Raw genomic sequence first — 20,922 nt, 5'->3', positions numbered from 1 at the left:
TATATATATATATATAAATAAACTGCTACTACTACTGCAACTACTACTACTACTACAATTGCAATGAACTTGTAGATTTAGTAGAGCTGTGGACTAGCTAATACGGTACTATCTTGTGATCATCCCCAGCTGCGTACTTACTTAGTACCAATTGCAACGAAAAAAGATGTGGAACAAAGTTGGAGGCGAGCTGATCCCCAGCTTTAGTACAGGAGTAAGGAGTAAGCTCTAGGGGTGCTAGCTAGAAAACAGGAACTGAAATCTAAGTGAATAGTTCCAGCGAATTATATTTTAAGAGTGTCATTTTCCGCAACAAGATTTATTTATTTATTTATTTTTTTAAGAATCTTATTTTAATTATTATTGTTTTTTAATTTCATTTTTTTTTTAAACTTCAGAATATTATGCATGGAAATGTATTCACATACGAAAGTAAATACTAAGGCTAAATTGCATAAGAATATTTTCCTATTTTCTTAAACCAAACTCACAGGTATAATCTAATTTTCCTAAAACACCACTAAAATGAATGAAGCTGAAGTTAGAGGTTAAACAAAACTTTTATTAGTCCTTATTTAATTCACACAGAAAACAAACACATTTGTTTATGAGACCAAAGGTGTATTGTAGACTATAAAAGGTGTAAATTGAATCAGAAATTCCAATTACGTATGTCAGGTGTAGCCTATTTAAAAGCTTAATTTCTCAGTACAGCCATACAAACGTAATCATGGCCAGTAGTCGTGTGCAACATTATACAACGGTGAAACTTTATTTCAGAGTGTATAAAAGATTTTGTTGAAACTTTGGAGGATGTCCAAATGCTGCCTTCCCCGAAAGGCTGTCAGATACAGCAGCAAATTTTAAAAAGTCTGTGGAAGAGGCTGAAAGCAGAGACACTAGAAAGTCCTACTGGAATTATGTATTATTTATAAAATAAGCAGGGGTCAAGAAGAGCTACTTCCTTGTAGTGACCCCTGGGCAACGTCTCCGACGGCAAAAAGCTCTTCAAATCAAACTTACCATACAATGCTTAAGCATAGCAATATTTGGGCTTTGTTAGTACTTGGATGGGAGACCACCTGGGAATACCGAGTGCTGTAGGCTGCATGTTAAGCTCATACGAATATATATATATATAAAATAAGCCCTTTATTTATAAAATAAGTTGAAGAAAGATGAAACTGGTTTTGTTCAAAACGTTTTGACACATGATTTTTTTTTCAAATAATATAATTTTTGGTTATGAATAGTTCAGTTTCATAAAAGTTGGCAGTATATTTTGAGATTTTTCATATTTGTTCTACAGAAATTGCTGGACTAACTTAGTAATGTGTTTTAGTATAATCTAGAGGGCAACAGCAGTTACTTAGGGGTTTGTTGCAATTGAGAAGATCTTTAATACGCAGCTGGGAACTATCTTGACCTACTTCATTTGCTGCAATTGGTATTAAGTTGCATACTAGTTTAGTACCATGCTCTGTGCTAACCACAGGATCATGCCCAGTTAGTACGCTTGTTTTAGTTTATTGCAATGGACCCAGAGATACTAACTTGCTTTGCAGCTCTGTGCAAGCTTGGCTGTATGAGGAGTGAATGTGTGCGGTGTGCATGCTTGCGTCAGTGCTAAGTGTGCAAATATCTTTAAGAATTATATGTGCACTTGTGTTTAATGCTTTGTGTAAGGTCTGTGAGCATATTGTGAATAATTATTAACTTTATTTAGTGTGAATAATTGTGAATGTTTATTTCGTGTGTCTGCGTTTGTGAAGTGTGAGTACATGTGTCAGTAAGTAAAGGTATATAATCTACAGTCACTACTGTGCACACAGAGCTGCATGCGTGTTAAACAAACCCAGATACAAGGAATCTCTCTACTTAAAGCCTGTCCTTCACATGGTCTCTGTGTTAAACCGCTCACTGCTGGTTTGCTGAAAAACTGCATCTATCAGTGGGGTAAGCAGGCCCACCAAAGCCTGGTCATGCAGGAAGTGCTCTGCATGTACATGAGTAAATCACACTGGGGAATCCATCTCTGTGCAGTCCTTTGGATGGGAGGCTGTGGCTGGCTGGGATTGGGGGAGGGGATAAAGGCTTCAGAGCGCACAGCCCAGGAGGGACTGCACAGATAGTGGCGAGGGGGAAAGCCTAAATAAAGGCAGCTGGCTTCATGCTTCCTTTAACAAAGGAATATCTGCAAAAGAAGGAAAAACAAATATTAGATTAGAGGCAGAAGTTGGCATTTTCCCTACACATTAAATTGTGAGATGAAGTTCACTTCTGCAAAAAAGCCATTTGGGCCACATGATGCGACTTCGGTACAACTTGAGACGTGACTGAATGAAGGAAAGACACTTAAAAGCACATTTCAAAAGAGTTAACACTTGCCATCAGCGAAATCCTCTGTGCAGCTGAGGGACAGCAGGCTGTGTTCGTCGCTGCTCTCAGAGTCTCGCTGTTGAGGATGGGCGGCTGCTGCTGCGCTAGCCCAGGAGGAGGAGGAGGAGGAGGAGGGAGGGGGGGGTGGGTGCACCAGCACCGTCTCCGAGCACTGAAAGCCGGTGGCCTGGCTCCCCTCAGCTTGTCCCAGGGTGTGTGCCTCAGTGGGGGAGTCCTCCGACAGCACAATCTGCACCCGGGACTCGGCTGGGGGGACGGTGGCCCCCCCGCTGCCGTACACAGCCTCCTCATATGAAGGCAGAGCCACCTGGACACCCCCCACTACGATGGAAACAGGATCTCCAGACACTCCAGGGTCACGTCTGAAGAGAGGCACAAAGGACAGGTGAGGATCACCATCAGCCCTGTACCATGTGCATGAATTTACTGTCTCCGGTCTATGACTTTCAAAGAAATATGTTTTAGCAAGCATGCATTTTCATTTTAAAAAACAGGATATCTGGTACTACAGCAAAAAGATTTGCATAACCTATAATTTTAGAATTGAGACAATTAAAAAAAAAAAAACACACACACACACACACACACAGGGGTGCACTCCACTTCTAATGGACTCCAAGTGACAATCAGTACTTTATAAACAAAGTATGTAGTAAACACAATTCAAAATGCTGTCTAACTGTGAACATAAATACATTAAATGCAAACAATACAAGACAGCTTTTACAAATTTATATTTTCACTATATGTACTTAAAACTGTATAAATATTAAACTGTACAAAGCCTGTGCCAACAAAAACATAGAATAAAAGTAAACAGCAACTGCTTATCTTGCCTGCCACCATACACTGTCATTTACTGTCTGGGATGTACAGTGTCTATAGTAAGTATTCACCCCCCTTAATATATTGCTATGGATATTGATTTTCAAATGGGAGTTGCAGTCCAGTTTTCTCCAAACATGGATTTCTACAGGAAGAGGTTATATATATAGACCATATATATAATAGATAACATATATAGACCATATATTATATTACAAATATATAATTTATAGTTAAAGCACATGTTTCACTAGTGAAACAGGAGAAGTATGCAATGTATTGATAATCTATTATAAAAAGAAAACAGACAGATAAACTAATGCCCCTCAAGACTATATTTTGCCTACTATTTGTACTGATAAAACAAGGAAGCTGTGACTTGGATCACTGTAAAGCTATAGCTATGTGCACCTGTTTTTTTTCTTTGTGTTCATTTTGAGCATGGGTGAAACCAGGGTTAACATTATAATAAACCTGGAGCCGACATTCTCCATGACAGAGTAAGACAGTGAATAAACTTAATATCCTGTTAAGTCATTGTCTGCTACCTTAAAACATCACAGTATTTTTATAGTTATTTAAAATTTTACTTTTTGTCTATAAAAGAAACTTCATACCTTAAAATTATATCCATGTTGTTCTGTACTGTGAGTATTTGAACTCCACTGTCCAATACGATTTGCATTGTGTGCCTTGCGCGTATCTACATGGGGCAGTTCAAACCTCAGTCATCTATTGGGAAGCTCTATTAGCAATGGTTTCCCACTTTATGAAAGATAATGTACGTGTTTAGAAAAACTAATACTAATACTCAGGGTCGCTCATATACTGCAGCGTAAGGTATCAGAAAAATGCTACTGCATAAAAAAATTGTAGCAAATTACGAGTTTTGGGTAGCAAAATACTACCAAATATAGGTTAACTATGAGCCTTCTATCTATCTATCTATCTATCTATACATACACAGTTGTAGTCAAAGTTTACATACCCCAATGGAAATTTATAATTTCTAGAAATTTTTGGAAAACAAAGAATTTTAGGAAAAATCTTTTGTAGCAAAGGTTTTGCTTTTGTAAATGAGGAAAAAAAAAGTTAGACGTCTACAATTATTTATTTCAGCAATTTGTATTTATTTATTTTTGCAAAACTCAAAAAATTCTAATTCAAAAGTATTCATACCCTGACAAGGAAAATGAAATTAATAGCTAGTTGAGGCACCTTTAGCAATAATAACCTCTTTTAAACTATTAGGATATTTGTCAGTGAGCTTTTGGCATGATTCTTTAGTGATTTTTGACCATTCTTCAACGCAAAATTGTTCCAGTTCATTCAAATTCCGAGGACTTCTCTGTGCACAGCCTTCTTCAACTCATACCAAAGATTCTCAATCAGATTTAGGTCCGGCTATGCCAGTGATGTGTCTGGGCTCTGCTGTACCAGTAATGTGTCTGGGCTCTGCAGTACCAGTGATGTGTCTGGGCTCTGCAGTACCAGTGATGTGTCTGGGCTCTGCTATGCCAGTAATGTGTCTGGGTTCGGCTATGCCAGTGATGTGTCTGGGCTCTGCTATGCCAGTGATGTGTCTGGGCTCTGCTATGCTAGTGATGTGTCTGGGCTCTGCTGTACTCTGCAACTCAGGTAAGACAACCATTAAATGTATTTATCTAAATGCTAGAAGTATCAGAAACAAAATTCTAGAACTTGAAGTTACTGCACTAACAGGTAACTATGATGTGATAGGTGTTACTGAAACTTGGTTGTCTGAGAGTGATGGGGACGAATATAATATTTGTGGGTATACACTGTATAAGAAAGACAGGCAGGACAGAAGAGGAGGAGGGGTAGCGCTATACATAAGAAACAGTCTTGAAGCCCAGGGGTTAAACCTGGACAAAGAAAATAAAGCCGAATCAATATGGGTCAGAATAACGCACAAAAATTCAAAGGGCATAATAATAGCAGCATGCTATAGACCGCCAGATTCAGACGGTGAGCAAAATAATCTCTTATACAATGACATTAGAAATGCGTGTAGCAAAGGAGAAGCCATACTAATGGGGGATTTCAACTTTCCCCATATAAAATGGGAAAACCTGGTGGGTAGCACGAAGAATGAAACTGAAATGGTGGAAATGACAAATTGACAAAACAAAACTGCTTCCTAACACAATTTGTCAAGGCACCGACTAGAGGGGAGGCATGCCTTGATTTAGTCTTTTCAAATAACAAAGACAGAATAACTAAAACAGAGGTCAGAGAACCATAGGCAAACTCAGACCACAGCATGGTCTCATTTGAAGTGTTTTTTAAAACCCCAAAAGTAAAGACTAAAGCTAAGGTTTACAATTTTAGAAAAGCAAACTATGAAGGTATGAAACAGAGACTAACAGATGTAGATTGGAGTAAAATAGAGAAAACACCCACAGAAAAAGGATGGTTGTTCTTCAAAAATGTAGTACTACAGGCGCAAAACAATTACATCCCTAATGTAGACAAATTTAAATGTAAAACTAAATTGCCAAAATGGTTTAACAGATCAATTAAAAAAAATATTCAGCGAAAAAAGGCACTTTACAGAGCATTAAAAAAGGACCAAAAAGAAAGTACACAGAAAGAGTACACGGAACTGCAAACAGGAAGTTAGAAAGGCCAAGAGAGAAATAGAAATGAACATTGCTAAGGGAGATAAAACCAATTCCAAAATGTTTTTCCAATATTACAACAGCAAGAGAACATTCAAAGAGGAGGTTAAATGCCTAAGAGATACAAATGGCAAAATCGTAGCAAATATATTAAATGATTACTTTTCACAAGTTTTTACAAAGGAAGATACTGACAACATGCCCCACATGTCATCCAGTTCCTATCCAGTTTTAAATAACTTTAGCATAACCAAGGCAGAAGTGTTAAAGGGACTAGGAGCTCTTAAAATAAACAAATCCCCTGGGCCGGATGAGATCCTCCCAATAGTACTCAAAGAAATTAAAGAAGTTATTTACAAACTGCTAACCAAGATCATGCAGCAGTCTCTTGACACAGGAGTGGTACTGACAGACTGGAAAATTGCAAACGTAATACCGATCCACAAAAAGAGAAACAAAACTGAACCAGGTAACTACAGACCAGTAAGCCTGACTTCTATTATATGCAAACTTATGGAAACTATAATAAGATCCAAAATGGAAAATTACCTATATGGTAACAGGGTCCTGGGAGACAGTCAACATGGTTTTAGGAAAGGGAGATCGTGTCTAACTAACTTGCTTGATTTTTTTGAGGATGCAACATCGATAATGGATAATTGCAAAGCATATGACATGCTTTATTTAGATTTCCAGAAAGCTTTTGACAAAGTCCCGCACAAAAGATTAATTCTCAAACTGAACGCAGTTGGGATTCAAAGAAACACATGTACATGGATTAGGGAGTGGTTAACATGTAGAAAACAGAAAGTACTGATTAGAGGAAAAACCTCAGAATGGAGTGTGGTAACCAGTGGAGTACCACAGGGATCAATATTAGGTCCTCTGCTATTCCTAATCTACATTAATGATTTAGATTCTGGTATAGTAAGCAAACTTGTTAAATTTGCAGACGACACAAAAATAGGAGGGGTGGCAAACACTGTTGCAGCAGAAAAGGTCATTCAAAATGATCTAGACAAGATTCAGAACTGGGCAGACACATGGCAAATTACATTTAATAGAGAAAAGTGTAAGGTACTGCACGCAGGAAATAAAAATGTACATTATAAATATCATATGGGAGATACTGAAATTGAAGAAGGAATCTATGAAAAAGACCTAGGAGTTTTTGTTGACTCATAAATGTCTTCATCTAGACAATGTGGGGAAGCTATAAAAAAGGCTAACAAGATGCTCGGATACATTGTGAAAAGTGTTGAATTTAAATCAAGGGAAGTAATGTTAAAACTGTACAATGCACTAGTAAGACCTCATCTTGAATATTGTGTTCAGTTCTGGTCACCTCGCTATAAAAAAGATATTGCTGCTCTAGAAAGAGTGCAAAGAAGAGCGACCAGAATTATTCCGGGCTTAAACGGCATGTCATATGCAGACAGGCTAAAAGAATTGAATCTGTTCAGTCTTGAACAAAGAAGACTACGCGGCGACCTAATTCAAGCATTCAAAATTCTAAAAGGTATTGACAATGTCGACCCAAGGGACTTTTTCGACCTGAAAAAAGAAACAAGGACCAGGGGTCACAAATGGAGATTAGACAAAGGGGCATTTAGAACAGAAAATAGGAGGCACTTTTTTACACAGAGAATTGTGAGGGTCTGGAATCAACTCCCCAGTAATGTTGTTGAAGCTGACAACCTGGGATCCTTCAAGAAGCTGCTTGATGAGATTCTGGGATCAATAAGCTACTAACAACCAAACGAGCAAGATGGGCCGAATGGCCTCCTCTCGTTTGTAAACTTTCTTATGTTCTTATATACCAGTGATGTGTCTGGGCTCTGCTGTACCAGTGATGTGTCTGGGCTCCGCTGTACCAGTGATGTGTCTGGGCTCCGCTGTACCAGTGATGTGTCTGGGCTCCGCTGTACTAGTGATGTGTCTGGGCTCTGTGTACCAGTGATGTGTCTGGGCTCTGTGTACCAGTGATGTGTCTGGGCTCTGTGTACCAGTGATGTGTCTGGGCTCTGTGTACCAGTGATGTGTCTGGGCTCTGTGTACCAGTGATGTGTCTGGGCTCCGCTGTACCAGTGATGTTTCTGGGCTCTGTGTACCAGTGATGTGTCTGGGCTCTGTTGTACCAGTGATGTGTTTGGGTTCCGCTATGCCAGTGATGTGTCTGGGCTCCGCTGTACCAGTGATGTGTCTGGGCTCCGCTGTACCAGTGATGTGTCTGGGCTCCGCTGTACCAGTGATGTGTCTGGGCTCCGCTGTACCAGTGATGTGTCTGGGCTCCGCTGTACCAGTGATGTGTCTGGGCTCTGTGTACCAGTGATGTGTCTGGGCTCTGCTGTACCAGTGATGTGTTTGGGTTCTGCTATGCCAGTGATGGGTCTAGGTTCAGCTACGCCAGTGATGGGTCTAGGTTCAGCTACGCCAGTGATGGGTCTAGGTTCAGCTACGCCAGTGATGTGTCTGGGTTCTGCTATGCCAGACCACACTTTTGACTCTCGTTTTAATTAATTAACTAGATTTGATTGACTGAATCGAAATGAATTGACTGATCGAAATGAATGGTACTGTGTCACAGAGACGGCCGAAGTGGGCGGCGTCAGACCCAGGAAAAGGAATGAACACAAAGACAGATGATGTGAAATGATGACGACGCTTGCTTGCGCCGGTTTATTGTAAATAAAACGTTTAAACACGAAAACAGAAACAGGACACGGCACTGGTAGCCAAAATAAAACAGACAAACAAAAACGGACTAATACTTAATAAAAAACGGTGAGCAGCTAGACACACAAACAAGGTGAGTTTTAAATAAACAAGTATCGTGCTGGTCCCACCAGCACGTAATAGCAATTGAAATATTTAATTCTCCTACCCTCTCTCTCCCGTTCTCCACTCACCGAACACCCAACCGCGAGTATGTGACAACGTGCATCTATATATACTGTTGTGCTGGGATTCAATTACCAATTAATTATTCACTTGAATCCCAGCATGTGAATTAAAAAGTGCAATTCCCCGTGCTCACATATTACTACATTTTACTTGCACGTGAAGTTTGTCACTTTGTCACATACTGCCTTCAATATTATTAACAGCTCAATCTTATCTGGCACTGTTCCTAATTCCTTCAAAGTTGCTACAGTATGACCATGGCTTAAAAAATCTACTCCTGATCCCCAAACCCTGAACAATTTTAGGCCTACTTCAAATCTCCCCTTTCTATCTTAAGTCAGAGGAGTGGTAGCTAACCAATTAAATTCCTTCTTAGCAGCACATGACATATGTGAGAAATTTCAGCCTGGCTTATGGTTGACGACCCTCTAAGTGCACTTGGCAGCCATCTCTTCATACCAAACGTGGGCTGCAAATATAGTTCTATTTTTGTAAAGTTGATCTGGTTCTGCAGCCTGAAGTGGATGTCTATGTGTTGAAGTGTATGTGTATATCTATTGCTACAGTACCGGTGGACCACGATGATGGATGTATCATCTGGAAAGAGTTGCATGTTCTGTGTCTTATCTGATGAAGACAGTCTGCTGTTTTGCTTATGTTGTCTTGCTCCTTTGGCTGCATGTGTGGGGGTGGGAATGGAGAGTTAGGGCTAAAAATCCTAATGCCACATTTCCTTACTTTTGTGGCAATTAGTTCAACCCTAACTGCTGCATTAACATAGTTGTAATGAATCAACAAACGTGCTTTGATATATATATATATATATTAGATATTATATATATATATTATATATATATCTTATGTGATATATATTATATTACGTATATGAGGTTCTATTACATATAACATGATAAGATTGTACATGGACATATTTGTACTGATAAAACAAGGAAGACATGGATATTTGTTGTTCCTTCTGAACCTAGTGACATTCAATGTGTTTTTACTCAGATGGGACATTCGGTATTATTATCTATGTCAGTCACGTCGGATTAGCCCTATGACTAATAGTCCTAAAGACGATTTACCCTATGTTAAGACCCTCTGCCAAGTACGGTTACGATAAAATACAACAAATGTTGTTAACACTGACGTCACTTTGTTTAATGTTTTTTTTTTTTTTTTAATAATAAATTTAGTCAGCTGCCTGCTTCTTTTGCACACTGCAGTCTGACCATGCAACCCCCTACACACCATAGCTACAGCATCAGAGGACAACACAGCTCTGGGCAGCTTGTGTTTAACATTTAATCACAATGTGATGTGATTTAATTTTAATTTTTTTTTCATTTAGAAACAAAAAAGTGTGACTAAGGTAGTCTCAAATGCCTCTCGTTTAATTGGGACAGGTGCTTATTCAGGATATTTTTACATCTCCCGAGGTGTCCTGATAAAGCGGTATTTAATGTTAGATTTTGAAAAGTTGCATTTTTCAATGTGTGCGTTTTTTCGTTAATTATATGAAAACTACAAAGCGGTATGTAATTCAATATGTTAACGTAACATTATTCAGCAGGTTTCATTCGACTTTATGAATTAAAATTTGTTAATTCTATAGGGTGATGCAAACTTTATGGCCACAGCTGTACATTAGGTTAAAGGTCATTTCATGGTAATTTCCCCTGAAGAGTGAAATTGACCCCATCTCTTCAGGGCCTGCTTAGTAACAGACCAGCTGCTCCCCTCATTGATGACATTGCAGTGTCACAAATTTCCTGCAAGGCAAGAAAACTGGGAACCTTCTTTGACCTAGCGTAGTACGAGATGTAATGTTACAAAATTAAAATACAATTTATTTTTATTTATATAGCGAATGGCAGTACACAACAGGTCAGATTTATGAAAGTATTTTGTAAGACATTGTTTTGAAAGATGCTGTGGAGAATAGCAAAGAGCAGAAAAAGCCATTAAACCCTGGTAGCGATTACCACTGGTAGAAATTCATTTTCTGAATGATCAAAGGCCATTTGTCCTGCGACCCCTGGTACTGAAGCAGCCTTCTGGGCCCTCACTCACCTGCTGTCATGGAAAGATTTGAGTTTCGGTTGCAGCAGAACAAACAGGACCACGAGCAGGAGGATGAGGGCCACAGAGCTTGCGGTCGTGGCAACGATAGAGAGTGTGGGCACCTCCAGAGATGAGCGCTGATCTTTATCTAGAAGAGACATGGGGACAAAATCAGAGGTAACCTTCAACATTCCTGCACATCTCACACTGACAAAGGAGAGATTCATCAGCTCCATCCATTTGTCTGCACACCCACCTTCCCACCCACAGACACCAGCTAACTTAGGTCAATATACACCCAAAAGGTGTACCAGCAACTGGTACGCTGACACACACACAGAATATTTCACTAAAAACAATACAAACCTCTTGTTCTACTCTGACAAATATCCACTAACAAGGCAAACACAAAGGCTAGGTAAGAGAAGAGTAATTGGGTGCAGCAGAAGAGCAAGTCATTCTATTGCACTGTATTTCTTTTAGAGCTGGTCTACTTTTCATAAAACAAATAATTACTAGCATTTTTTTTTTTTTTTGGTTTGTTTTTAAGTCTTGAGTGGGGTACATGTCAATGGCACTGCTTTATGTTTGACAATTAAATAAATAACTGTACAGAAACAGATGCATCTTAGTCATTAAAAAAACAACCACCTTGACTTGACTGATTTAAGATTCAGTGTTAATGACTATGGTGTGGTTACCTCCTCTGCATAACAGCTACCACTCTGACTGCCAAAAGCATGAGAACAGCATCACCTAGTAACCTCTCTGTTTCTGCTACTGAAAGACAGGGACTATCTGTAGTAATGGAATGGTTATGGTTTCCTCTAACAGAATCTGAACCGAAATTTGCATAAAATTCAAAGCTGAATGACATCGACAAAAGAAAAAAACACAACTGAAACTGAATTTGTGTACAATTCAAAAGCGCTGGCAATCTCCACACGAAGCGGCTGCATTTCCGGGAGCTCATCACACACTTTGTGCGTGTGGACGGTTCATATTAACATATCACAAGTTATGACAAGATTCCCTTTTTTAAGTGAAATTACAGGGCGCAAGCTGTGGGGGGCGAAAAATGAAAAAAAGTGGCAGACTTATTAGGCTGCCGACTCGCAAAAATTTCATGAATATAGTCATGATGACGTTTCTTATCATATCTCATGTCCAATCACCAATCTTGGTTTTTCATTGGGTCATAGCCATGAATACGGTGAATCTCCCCATGTAATTGGTTTAGACCTGCGGTTCAATGGGGAATGGTAGTGGCACTGACCTATTTCAAACGTCCATTTCACCCGTTCCAGATGCCAAATAGTGCTGATCTATAAGTCATATGAAAGCTAAAACTGGGAACAACTAGTCGTCTACATTTTTATTTATTTTTTAATAGTTTTTTTTTTTTTTTTTTTTTTTTTTTTTTTTTTTTTTAATAGAACACCGTTATATCCGGGTTTTTATTTGTATTTTTTATTATTCTTTCGGAATGTTTCCCCCGCTGTGTGTGTTTGATTGCGTGCAGCTGCAGAGCAGGAGATGACAACTGAGACAAGATTTTGAACAGACATCTGAGATGCCCCTTACTTATTTTTCTACTGTTATTTTTATTACATACATTTTCATTTCATGTCCTGTTTTGAAAATGTTTTCCGGACGGAGATGGACGGAAGCGAAAGTAATCTAAATGACTTGCCCACATCGGATTCCTATTTAGCTGTCGTGTCAATATTATCATTATTATTTTTTTTATAATTATTATTAGTTTGTTTTATTTGTTTGTGTGTGTGTTAAAACAATGGATAATTATTTTTACTGTAGTCATTTATCTGTTTTTTATTGGTAGTTTTTTTTTTCCTTCACCAATACAGTATTCGCAAGATTCTTCTTTTTGAATAATTAATAAATAAATAAATAAATATATGCTCAACATCTTGTGTGGCAGGATAGTATTATGTTTCCAGTTTCAGTTGTCTTACAGCTGGTCAGCTGGAAAATTGCACATCTCCTGTATACTCTAATTATTTTTCTATATCGCTTAGAAAGGTGAACATTTGCTGGTTTTATAAATAATATTGATTATACATTTTTTCAAACTTTCTTTTGAGGTGTGGCATGAAAAAAATATAATACATCCCACAACAAAACATATTATGGAAAGATCTACTGCATGCCTTTCTGTTAATATGTTGGGTTTTAATTTCTGATTTTATGGTTATCAAACTACAAGCGCTAAAACAGAAAGTTGTCATATGCATGCTTAATTATGATCATTGTGCAGAGGCAAGAGTTCAATACGACTGCAGCGAAACAGTTACCCAGCGTCGACAGCTCGAGTGTGTGATGATTGATGGCGTCATTATTATTATTATTATTATTATTATTATTATTATTATTATTATTATTATTATTATTATTATTATTTAATTAACAGATTTACTAAAAAAAAATTGGCAGTATTGATATCAACAAACAATACATATTATATGTCACTATACATATACATATCCTAACACATATAACGTCGAAAAAGAAAAAAAACGGTAGGGGGCGCAAATATTCTTGCTCGACCCGGGTGCTTGAATAACTAGGTAACTACACTGCAGGTACGATCTCGCACAGCCGCCTCGCTTCAAACAGCCTGCTTATTACTTTTTAAACACAGTTCGAATTTTAGACCCGTACAGACACGTTTTCTTTATTTTGACTGAGTACTAATAAAATAAATTATTGGATGGGACATATAACATGACAAGGAATCTGCTGAATGAATATATTGCCTTCATTAAAGTATGCCAGATGCCCTTGGCTAACAGAGTTTTGGGACTGTTTCTAATCGATTTCCACATCTGTGTAATTTGGCAAAGCTTTGCCTTACACTCCCAACCAATTCAGTGGATGCAGACATGCAGTCTCAATGTATGGACAAGTCCATAACAGACAGAGAATGACGGCAGCAACTGCTGGGGGATGTTGCAAGCTTGCCTTTAACAAATGACCGCACTCTGTTTTAGTAAGAAAGCAAGTACTGTACTGTACCACTATTTTTAGGCTTTTATAGTGCTTTGATTGTCAAATTGTCTACTTAGGTTTATTTAATGTATAAGCAGGTCCACAAAACGTCAGAGAAATTTTAATTTTATTCAATAACCTACCCACGAAAAATACGTAAATTTACTGCGATTTAAGTAGACCCCCATTAATGAGTTATCATGAAATAGTACTGCTGTTACAGTACTTGGGCTGACAGCTATAACAATATAATTCTGTTCTTTAAGAAAATGCCGTGTTCGGTAATTGAAATCAACTTGACTGAGTCAAAAAATGCCCAGATGCTGACACGCTTGGTGTGAAAAGACCTCAAAATCAGCATTTTCAGAAGTTAGGGTATTCATTGCATACAGTTTTTCCATCCCACTTTGCTGAGCCGGCTTCACTGTAGAGATCTGTTATGATAAGTACAGTAACAGATACCCCATATTACTTACTTTAATACAACATGTCTGCAGAACACATGTTCACAACATTTAGAGTTTATCAGAGCAAAAACTGCAACGAGATTCTGACAAGCAGCATTTAAGCTTTGCCTTGCAGGACATGTTAAATATTAACAGAGCATGATTAGGCAGCTATGAACTGTGATAGCTTTAATTAGAAAGGTTAGACCAGCACATAATTGTAATTTTTTCAGCTGTGTCATTAATTACTAATTTTAACAAGACCTGGATTAGAAGGGCCCAATTGGGATAAGAAACAGAAGACAAGTTTAGGAATGAGAAAAAGCAGTTCTGCCCAGGATGGTCCCTCATTAGCACCTATTTGCCTTCACCTAGGGGGTCTAGTTTAATAGGAGAATCGAATTGTTTTTTTAAATGTTCCAAGTGTTTTAGATGAACTACTTAACCTTGTAGGCTATTCCATGCATTATAACATACAGTGCTTCCTACCTTCCATTCTAAACTTACTTTTACAGCTTCTATTTCTGCCCTCTTGTTCTACTCTACTGTATATCCGTTGCTACGGCAACACAAAGGCAAGGTAAAAGCTGAGTGAGTGGCAGCAGCACTGACCCTGGCCAAGCCTGCAGCTGATCTCCATGGCAGTGTTCCACTCTCCGTTCTCGCAGGTTAGGTATTTGTAATCCTCCTTCAGCGTGTAGCCCTCATCACAGAAATACTCGATCACAGTGCCCTCCGTCAGCTGGAGGCAAGGTGAGGGGTGGCATTTGTACCCTCCATTCTCCGGCTGAAACGGCGGCTGACATCCTGTCAAACAAACACAAAATGTCAGAAAGCGCCCAGCGGGAGAAGTCTTTGAGGGCTTTATTAGTTTAAAAAAAATAAATAAAATTATGACGTCAACTTGAGGCATAATGCAACTTGGAGACTGTGGGGCTAACTTTGTCATACTGGCATGTTTTCTTCAGAAAGCAACAGTATGTATTTCTGGAGGATTCAGTTTTAAGAACCTTCATTCCACTGCTCCAGAATACAAGTGCATGATTTAGTGTTATTATCACTGACTGTTAATCAGAGGTTCTTGGAAAGCTTTTGAATAGAAGTCATTAAACACACCATTGTACGGTTATATGCTTCAACACAGTCTCCGATATCAGAGAGAGAGAGATTTACATTACAACAACATGGTACAGAAGCCTCTTACAGCAGAGGTCCCCAAGTGGGGTACTGGGGACCGCAAGCTGGTTTCAGGGAGGCCCTAGCACACACACACACAGATTATCTCAAGCTGCTGTAAGGTACTTGGGGTTATTTCGAACGCAACACTGAAAAATAAAGAAAATAAATAAATGCAGGATTGCTGCCAATGTATGGTTTCATTCTTGATATATGTTCTTCCCCCCTACATAAATAAAACAAACAAACAAACCGCAGTGCTCCTGCTTCCCTTTCCAGGCAGGTTTACGTTGCATTTGCAGTCAGGCAGTGTAACCCGAGTACAGTACGGAGCGGCTTCTCAAACACCTGAGAAATAACTGAACTTAATGAAAGCTGCAGTACTTCCACCAGTACAAGCAAACAACCTCTCTCACTAAAGAGATCAAAATCGAAATACAAATGCTGGGCGGGGGTCCTCAGTCACAATGCCTAACATCATGGGGGCCTTGGCCAAGAAAGTGTGGGAAACCCTGCCTTACGGTATGTGGGAGATAGAGATTTGAAAGCTGTATGATAAGAAAATGGTCTTAACAGGCAGGTCACAAACAGCTTCCTGCCGTCCAAACCGTTTGTAGAGTCTGAAGACCAACGGGAATCCCTGATTCAGTGCTTCAAAATATTTTACAGAACTTTGCACTTTAACACCTCAAATGAAAAGTACAGTTTAATTGCAGCACAATAAAACCCAAGTGTTTGCATACAGTAATAAAATGTTGGCAATAAAGGCTGAGAGACACATGGCACTGCAGTTATTTTTGTATTCTGGGAGCAGTCCACTGCCTGGGTAAAAGTATAGTACAGTCTTTAGTGTCATTCTTGAGCCCACCAAGTGACGGACAGCTTTCCTGTGGGTAGGAGTTTGGCAAAGACCAAAAGGGGAAAGATGGGGTAGCAATGGAGTTCTGGGTTACGCAGCGATTAATAGGTATCTATCTACAATACGATTTGCTTAAAAAAAAAAGAAAAAAAACACCAAAGGTAATTTTACAAATCGGACTGCCAACCGCCATTAGATTAAAATAATTGATTCCTACCAACCAGAAGTTCCCTAGCAGGCTGTATCCTCTATAGCTGTCACTAATAAAGTTGCTAGAATGCACAGTTTTCAGCCTGCTCTCTTTACAAAGTACTCTCGCTCAAGGTTCAGTCGCTCAGTCCTATACCCATTCAAATGGATCTTGGGATGTCAGCAGTTCATGGGTGTTAGACATATAGAAGCATAGGCATCATGCAACTGAACACTTCAAAACGAAAAACTCCACATCTGTACAGTAAAATCCCGCTAAAGATTGCCTCATTCAGGCTACTTCTACACAGACCTGTCTTAGTTACATTGACAGCAATATAAAACACATGCCCAAAAAGCATGGAAAAATGTGTTACCATCACCTAGAGTCCAATACCATCAAAAAAGTATATTTCCCACAAAAGTTATTCAGTTGATTTCGAAGTATTAGCACCTATTGTAGCCTGTAATGGATAATTACAGCACACAGAAAACCACCAGCTGAAGAAAGCAGGCTTCAGAAAATTACAGCCTGGGCTGTGTTTGAAAAATAACACCCAGCTGTACAAGTCAGGTATAGTTACAGGCACATTGTGTGGTAGGAAAACTCTGCTGCTCAATACCACCGATCCAATCTCCAAAGCCATGTATGAAAGGATTCTAAGAGTTGGGGATAATCACTCTTCCAAGTTATAAGAGGTGACAAAGTACTCTATTTAATCCTCTACAGTAACCACTTGCATAGTTTTTACAGCCTGAACATGGCGGAAGATTCCCAGCAGGTTGTTTCTAATTGAAAAATAAATGAAAGCTGCAGAACTCCTGTAAAAGAGGCCCTGTGTTACTGTAAAGTGCCCCTGCTGTGCCCCTGGTTCAGAGCTCCCCTGTGGCCTTCTCAGCTTCTCTGAGAATGAACAGCTCCATTGTTCTGCAGCCCCAGTGTAATTGATCCTGCAGATACACCAGAAGGGAGACCCAGGGGGTCCCACTGCAACAATCCAAAAGACACTGTTTCCACAGTGTTTTTTCCAGATAGACCTGCCTTGGTATCAGACCGATATCAACCATGAAGCTGCAGCACTGGAGCGAACTAATGTACTGTATAGAACTGTATACTATTACTACTGTTGGTGAGTTTAAAAAAAAAACACTTCCTGTAACCTCTGGCAAAATGAAGTCATTACTTTGGTATTTCAATTGAAAACAAAATTGATAAGCTTGTATTTCCTAAGAGCTGGAGAAACACAAGTGAACAGGCTCCCAAAGGAAGTGCAGTCAGAGGTGATTCAGAGACAGGCTCTAGAACACAAGCTGTGGTCTGGAATATTGCAACAGACTGGAAAGATACAGGAGCCTGGTCACCAAGAAATCAGCTTGAAGTTGGCGCAGCAGCAGGATCTTGTGCTATACCCTCTGGGCCACAGGCAGCCAATGGAGCAGCAGGGACATCTGATGTGCCTGAAGACGGTTTCTGGAAAACTTGCCAGTAATCCAGCCACAAAGACACAAGAGTGCATCTGCAGGGGCAAGGTCTAGAGGGTCTGGGAAGCTGTGTGGAAGACTAAGCCATAACAGATCTAGCAATTTTGGATCAATCACAAGGTCATGGACACATTTAGTCTGCAGTTTTAAGTACCTTAAATGGTCTCCAAGATATGTTGCAGCAGCTTTGCATTGTGAGATTACTGCCAGAAAGGGTATATTTTTTATTGGATACTCAATATAAGACAATCCAAGATAATCACATAATACCGTTCTGTACAAAACGTGAAGCAGATGGATGTGCAGCAGCTCCAGATTCAGATATGCTCAAGAGTTTCCTCCATAGAAATAAAGAAAAACATGTCATTTACAGTATGAGGAACTGGAAATGTTTGACTGAAGATCACAAGGCTTAAAAGAACTGGACATGAGTTTTCACTTCCACTGCCAAGAGCCACTAGGGATGACACTGCTGTCAACGTGGGCATGAACACATACCGTGCTTTCATCACAGGCACCGAGCGGGATAAGGGATAATAGGGATGCAAGTCGTTATGACTGGTTTGTTTTTTATCAACTTTTTCAGCTGTTTTTGACGGGGTGTTAACACAGAAAAAAAGCAGTTTGTTTTGATGACTTGCAAGGCCACTGTACTCTGCAGTACAGGTTTGACTGCATAGTGGAGGGACTGATGTTCACTACCTGATAGTTTTTTCTTTTTTCACGTGACGTCACTGAGAGGGGCATTTAGTGTCTAAAGGGTGGAGACAGATTTCAGCAGCCCACGGAAACAAAAGCAGCCACAAAACATCACAGGAACTTGTTTAGAGCAAATAAAAAAAGGGAATACCGTAAATCTGGTGTTTTTGACTTGTAATTATATCAGAACATTTATTCTGTGTCAAGTACACACACACACACACACACACACACACGTATTCAGACCCCTGACCAATTCTCTCATATTACTGAATTACAAATGGTACATTGAAAATTCGTTCTGTTCGATATTTTATTTTAAAACACTTAAACTCAAAATCAGTTATTGTAAGGTGACAATGGTTTTATGTTGGGAAATTTAAGAAAAATAAAAAACTGAAATATCTTGCTTGCATAAGTATTCATCCCCCACACATTAATATTTGGTAGAGCCACCTTTCGCTGCAATAACAGCTTTAAGTCGTTTGGGGTAAGTATGTACCAGCTTTGCACAGTGTCACAGTTTTGGACCATTCTTCTTCGCAGATTTGCTCCAGGTTGATCAGGTTGGTTGGATGACGCTTGTGGACCACAATTTTCAAATATTGACACAGACTCTCAATGGGATTGAGATCAGGACTTTGACTGGGCCACTGTAGGACCTTCACCTTTTTGTTCTTGAGCCACTCCAGTGTTGCTTTGGCCATGTGCTTGGGATCATTGTCCTGCTGAAAGGTGAATTTCCTCCCAAGCTTCAGTTTTTTAGCAGACTGAAGCAGATTCTCTTGCAGTATTTTCCTGTATTTTGCTCCATCCATTCTTCCTTCAATTGTAACAAGAAGCCCAGTCCCTGCCCCCCTGATGAGAAGCATCCCCACAGAATGATGCTACCACCACCATACTTCACTGTAGGGATGGTGTGTCTTGAGATGGTGCGTTGCTTTGAGTTTTGGCCAAAAAGCTCTATCTTGGTCTCATCTGACCACAAAACCTTTTCCCACATCGCAGCTGGGTCACTCTCATGCTTTCTGGCAAACTCCAGATGCGCTTTCAGACGGTACTTTTTGAATAATGGCTTCTTTCTTGCCACCCTCCCATACAGGCCAGTGTTATGCAGAGCTCTTGATATGGTTGACAGGTGCACCATTACTCCACTCCCAGCCACTGAACTCTGTAGCTCCTTCAAAGTGGTTGTTGGCCTCTCTGTGGCTTTTCTCACAAGTCTCATTCTTGTTTGAGCGCTGAGTTTTGAGGGACGGCCTTTTCTTGGCAGTGCCTGGGTGGTGTGATGCAGCTTCCACTTCCTGATTATTGATCCAACTGTGCTCACTGGGATAGCCAAACACCTGGATATTATTTTGTACCCTCTCCCTAATCTATGCATTTATATTACTTCATCTCTAACTTCTGTAGAATGCTCTTTGGTCTTCAACTTCCATTCAGATTCACAGCCTTACCAATGATCCTTCAACAGTGGGGTTTTTATCCAGAAAATGTGACAGCAACTTTAATGGTTCACAGGTGGAGGCCAATGGTAAGGTAATTGTGACCTCGTTAGGGCAATTTCTTTCATCTGTGCAAACTGGGAGCTTCAACAGCACAGGGGTTGAATACTTATGCAAGCAAGATATTTCAGTTTTTTATTTTTCTTAAAAATATTTCCCAACATAAAACCAATGTCACCTTACAATAATTGATTCTGAGTTTCAGTGTTTAAAAATAAAATCCCATTTGTAATTCAGTAATATGAGAGAATTGGTCAGGGGTCTGAATACTTTTGCAAGGCACTGTATATATACTTTTAACATTTATAAATATCAAGAAATCAGTGGATATAAGCATATACTGTTTCATGAACTAAGTGTATCAGGTACATTTTTTTTCCTCCTTATTACTTATAATAATGAAATGAATAACTTCTACATACCTGTACATTAAAAGCCATAAATTCCTGTTTAAACTATATTTTGCGTCAACTCTGTTACAGACACATTAAGTAATTCTCTGAAAAAGTGTTTAAGCTAGATACATTTCAAATCAAACATTTATAGACAAATACCATGTCCTTAAATGCAACTCCTGAAGCATAAAAAAATGTTATCAAAGAATTCCATTTTAGTTTCAATAATATTACAGAATCTACACAAAATTAAATATTTTGGAGTAATATATTTGCAAGTAACATAGTTGACAACATAGTAACAGTATTGACAAAAGTAACATA

At 39.2% G+C, this 20,922-nt stretch overlaps 1 protein-coding gene across 2 annotated transcripts in view; it reads right to left on the bottom strand.

Annotated features, from left to right (window-relative positions):
* Positions 1-541: 541 nt before the first annotated feature.
* The window catches only part of susd6 (sushi domain containing 6), a 46,660-nt gene continuing 26,279 nt past the window's right edge, over positions 542-20,922 (bottom strand). For both annotated transcript variants that reach the window (XM_041266081.1, XM_041266082.1), the window contains exons 3-6: positions 14,906-15,100; positions 10,848-10,986; positions 2,389-2,762; positions 542-2,194 (exon numbers count right to left, since the gene is read on the bottom strand). In XM_041266081.1, the coding sequence (XP_041122015.1) occupies positions 2,169-2,194; positions 2,389-2,762; positions 10,848-10,986; positions 14,906-15,100 (734 nt within the window). In that variant the 3' untranslated portion in view covers positions 542-2,168. The remainder of the gene's footprint in view (positions 2,195-2,388; positions 2,763-10,847; positions 10,987-14,905; positions 15,101-20,922) is intronic.

The sequence above is a fragment of the Polyodon spathula genome, chromosome 12, assembly GCF_017654505.1.
Source record: "Polyodon spathula isolate WHYD16114869_AA chromosome 12, ASM1765450v1, whole genome shotgun sequence".
NCBI lineage: Eukaryota > Metazoa > Chordata > Actinopteri > Acipenseriformes > Polyodontidae > Polyodon > Polyodon spathula.
This window is presented reverse-complemented; position numbering and strand designations above follow the sequence as displayed.